Source organism: Austrofundulus limnaeus, unplaced genomic scaffold (assembly GCF_001266775.1).
Source record: "Austrofundulus limnaeus strain Quisiro unplaced genomic scaffold, Austrofundulus_limnaeus-1.0 Scaffold565, whole genome shotgun sequence".
Taxonomy (NCBI): domain Eukaryota; kingdom Metazoa; phylum Chordata; class Actinopteri; order Cyprinodontiformes; family Rivulidae; genus Austrofundulus; species Austrofundulus limnaeus.
The window spans coordinates 6,508-10,588 of record NW_013952967.1 but is presented as its reverse complement, the minus strand read 5'-3'; the positions used below and the strand labels follow the sequence as shown (position 1 = coordinate 10,588).

At 45.2% G+C, this 4,081-nt stretch overlaps 1 protein-coding gene across 1 annotated transcript in view; it reads right to left on the bottom strand.

Annotated features, from left to right (window-relative positions):
• Positions 1 to 1,810, bottom strand: part of LOC106530834 (uncharacterized) — a gene marked incomplete at its 3' end in the record, with an annotated part of 4,475 nt that extends 2,665 nt beyond the window's left edge. Inside the window, 1 exon segment of the mRNA XM_014026540.1 lies at positions 1,411 to 1,810. Coding sequence (XP_013881994.1) covers positions 1,411 to 1,785 — 375 coding nt within the window.
• Positions 1,811 to 4,081: the final 2,271 nt, after the last annotated feature.

Genomic DNA, 4,081 nt, shown 5'->3' with positions numbered 1-4,081 from the left:
AGTTTGTTATCACAAGTGAATGAACAGACAGACAAACGAAAACAAACAAACATGTAAACAAAAATTAAACACTGAGAAGTGTTTAGAGGCTCTGAATGAGGGAGGTGTGTTTGTATAAGCTGTTTAGCTCTGGTTGTTTTAACTAGGGCTTCCTAGCTAAATTAAGGTCGATAAGAACATTTAGTTTACCAAATCTCCTACAAAGATAAAAATCAAATCTACGCCTGAGCACCTATGTTTAACCAAGACAAGTGTTCACCTTTTTCCTTTGTGTTCTGCCGTGTGGGTACCAGGAGGTTTGAAGTCAGCTGTGGAAGACCATCTCTGGAGCTTGTTCTCCAGACAGGCTCTTCATGTGAACTAGACGCCAGGCGGTCGGCCTGTTGACTCGACTGGTCCCGTGGTCAGAAAGGAGTCCTTCCTCTGGTGACTTGGGTCTGGCTGTCCACAAGTGACTTCAAGACTCAATTTGATTCTCACTTTGTAGAAAAACGGACTAACGACGATTGATTTACCATTAGCTTATTATGACTCCTTTAAAAATCAAAACTCAAGGGCTGAGTCGAAGTGATGATCGAGCTATTACGAGTCAAAATGGCGGAGGGGTTGAATGACACCCCCCCTGGCAAGAGGGGGTCTTTCAACCTGGAAGCTGCTTCTCTGTCTGCGGTCTTCTTCCTTCTTCTTCTGTGGATTCTTGTGTACTAACTTTTAAAACCTCTGTTATGGGCGGAGTCAAGGTTTTTAGTTAACCAATTGAGAAACTTTGGTAAAGTTTTTAACCAATCAAAACGTTTGGAGGGAAAAATAAGGTTTTTCAGACAGAATGGGAGTGTTTTAGTCTAATTGTCTTGCATCTAATTAAAGGGAGAGGCATCTGTTTTACATCAGTAACATAAGAATGTCTATTTAGTTAAATTCAAACCTAAAGTTCCCTAAAGTTAACTCATGTAATCACAATTTAAAGAAACATCCCTTTTTTTAGAAAAACATTTCATCCATAAAAACACACAGTTAGAACAGTTTTCTTAGTGGCAAACACAGTTAAAAAAAAGAACAGGGTAGTTTTCCTCTTTATTCACTCAAGCATGGGGCTTCCTTTTGTTCAAGTCATGCTGAGATTCTTGTTAAAGGCATGTTATGACCCTGCCCCCTTTTCTTTAAAGAAAAGTAAATAGCTTGTCCTTATGGGGGTTGGAAACAGGAATGTGACAATGTAAATTCTTTTAGTGGTCTTCTGAGGCGCCATGGTGACGGTATGCTAATTTGAAGCGCAAAGGGTCAGGCCTTAACAGAAGTCTGAAAAATATATCTGTCTTCTTTCACCAAACAGTCATAACAAGTTGTGTCCATCAGAAATCATAAATTGAGGGAGGAAAACGCTTCAATATCATAGTAGCGCACCGGCAGCACATTTCTCCGTGCCCCCCTGTCCAACACAGCACACACCTCCACTTCATAGATTCGCATGTGGATACTCATTTCTTGGATTTGGCCTTTCAGGTGGAGCACAGTGGGCCCTTGGGTCTCACAGGTGGAGCTGCTAGATGTCAAAGCTTTGGTGTTTTTGTGGCGAGAGGGGCACTGCTTCTGAATATGACCCCAACCTTGACAGTTATGGCAGCGGACTCTCCCTTTTGTCGAATTTTTGCGGCTATTAAATGCTGATGGTGTGTGTGTGGCAAACCAATTTGGTGAAGAGCTTGTTRCAGGTGTAGTTTTGATAACACTTTCATGTTTGTCATTGGCTCTGACCACAGCAGCTCTGGGCCGACGTTCAACCATGCTGCGGGCTCCTGGCTACATGGCACTGGTGACATAAGCTGCAGCCCTTTTGGTGGTTTCATGAGCATGAGCTATTTCATATGCACGGGCGAGTGTGGCTGGTCGGTGCTCTAATAGTTTCTGGACTATTTCTGCATCACCCAGACCATTTGTGAAAACTTCAACAGCAATAGAGTCCTGTTCAACTTCTGYTCTGTCACCATAAGCCACCGCCACTTTCCCATAAATATCATCTCTGAATGCATGCAGGGCCTCTCCATATTTTCGTACTCGCTGCCTCAGTTCTACTGCAACAGCAGCGGCGTGATCAGAGGATGGACCATATGCAGTTTCCAGTTCGTCCACCAGGCGGCGGTAGTCCCACTTGGAAGAGCGAGGGTTTCTGTGGACAATGGCCCCTGCTGCGCCAACCAGGCAGAATTTCAGCTGCACTGTCATTGTCTTTTCAGACCAGTAATTCGCTTCGGCGCAGCTCTCAAACCTGTGCAGAAATTCTTTCCATGGTGTGGTACCATCGTATTGGCCCGGACGTAAAGTGGGGACCCTTTCTCTAGGTTCTCCATCCTCCTCACTGTCGGACAAGGGCTGCTGCAACATGAAACGGGTTTTATTTGGTTTTAATCGGGGCTGGGGCCGTGCAGGGGTTTGCTTGTAACTTATAGTTTCATCCAGTCTCGGGGTACATTGCACGGCGGGAAATGTCACCAGGTTAAATGGGGCCGGCGTGCTGTGTACAAAGCTTTGTATATGAGCAGGAGCAAATGGGTTGGAGTTGGTGTAATTATCTTTCATTTGAAATGTGGGGGCTGGGTTGTAATGAATACCGTCGGCTACATTCCCCACATGAGCATAACCTTGACATTCGGTATCAACGAATGGGTTCGTAGAGCTAACCAGTGGCTGCGCGGGGCTGCGGTGCGGTGCAAACATGTCCCCTCCTTTAGCGTACGAGCTAAAACAGCTTTCATCACACAGAAAAGGGTTRTAATGTTCACATTTCCCCACTGTCACATCTTCGGTAGCCTTTCCACACTCGGCACCCTCGGAAGACATATCCAGCGTCATAAACGGGTTGGAATAATCTGTTTCAAGTCCATTGTTTCCACCGGGATGGTGGGCGGCGGCATCCATCTTGCGGTTGCTAATCGACGGGCTAATGCAGCGGGTTAATACTGTCTCTCGGCTTTATTGCTAGCCGCTATTATCTCTCTTACTCAAAGCTCACCACTCGTCCAGCAAGGCGAAGAGGTCCCTTCGTGGTCGCCAGTGTTAACCGTTCCTGCTCAATCTGCTGACCGTGGTCGGAAGACACAGGGGAGATGTTTCTCCAGGGCCGAAGTTTCTACTTCGGGGTTAACTCCCTCACACGCCTTTAACATGAATCACGCGGTGGCACAGAGATGGTTGAGGTTAACTTTTAATAACTCCAGCTAACAGGTGAAAGCTGCACAGACTTTTCTTACAGCCGCTGCTCCGGTCGTCATCTTCACACTCACTCCGCCTCACACACACACACACCGTCTCTCTCTCGCTCCTCAAGGACCCAGGGGTTCTTTTAGTATGCAGCGCCCCCCTTCAGACCGGAGGACGACTGCCAAACATCTCTTGCACCCGCACAACTCACTAAGCTAAGCATCACATACAGTGGAGGCACTTTCCGCAACACTGTAGAATCTCTGCAGAGAGCGTTTGATGTTGTCCAGCACACACTCCTGCAGCTAAAGTTGGTACTCACTGCTGAAAAGACTAAACTGATGCCATTAGCAAACAACAAAAAGGTGCCTCTGACGATCCCCACTGTGTCCACTTTTGAAGGAAATAGTATAGCGATGGTTCACACATACAAATATCTTGGGTTCTTGATTGATGACTTCCTCAGTTTTAAGCCCCACTTCCAAAATCTTGTTAAGAAACTTAAACTTAAACTGGACTTCTTTTTTCGAAATAAAATTCATTTTTCTTTTTATGGTTAAGAAGTGGCTTGTGGCAACATTTTTATCCATTTTAGATTATGGAGACTTGCTATAGCACTTGCCTCAGCACAATATCTTTAAAAAAATGATGCTGTCTATCATGCTTCTCTGAGGTTTGTTACTAACTGTAAATCCTCGACTCACCATTGTGTTCTGTACACTCATGTGGGATGTCCTTCTTTGTCCACCAGGAGGTTGGTGCACTTTTATTTATAAGGCTTTGCTTGGGCTGCTACCATCTTACATCCGTGATCTAATATACAGTGGTTTGCAAAAGTATTCATACCCCTTGAACTTTTCCATATTTTGTCACATTACAACCA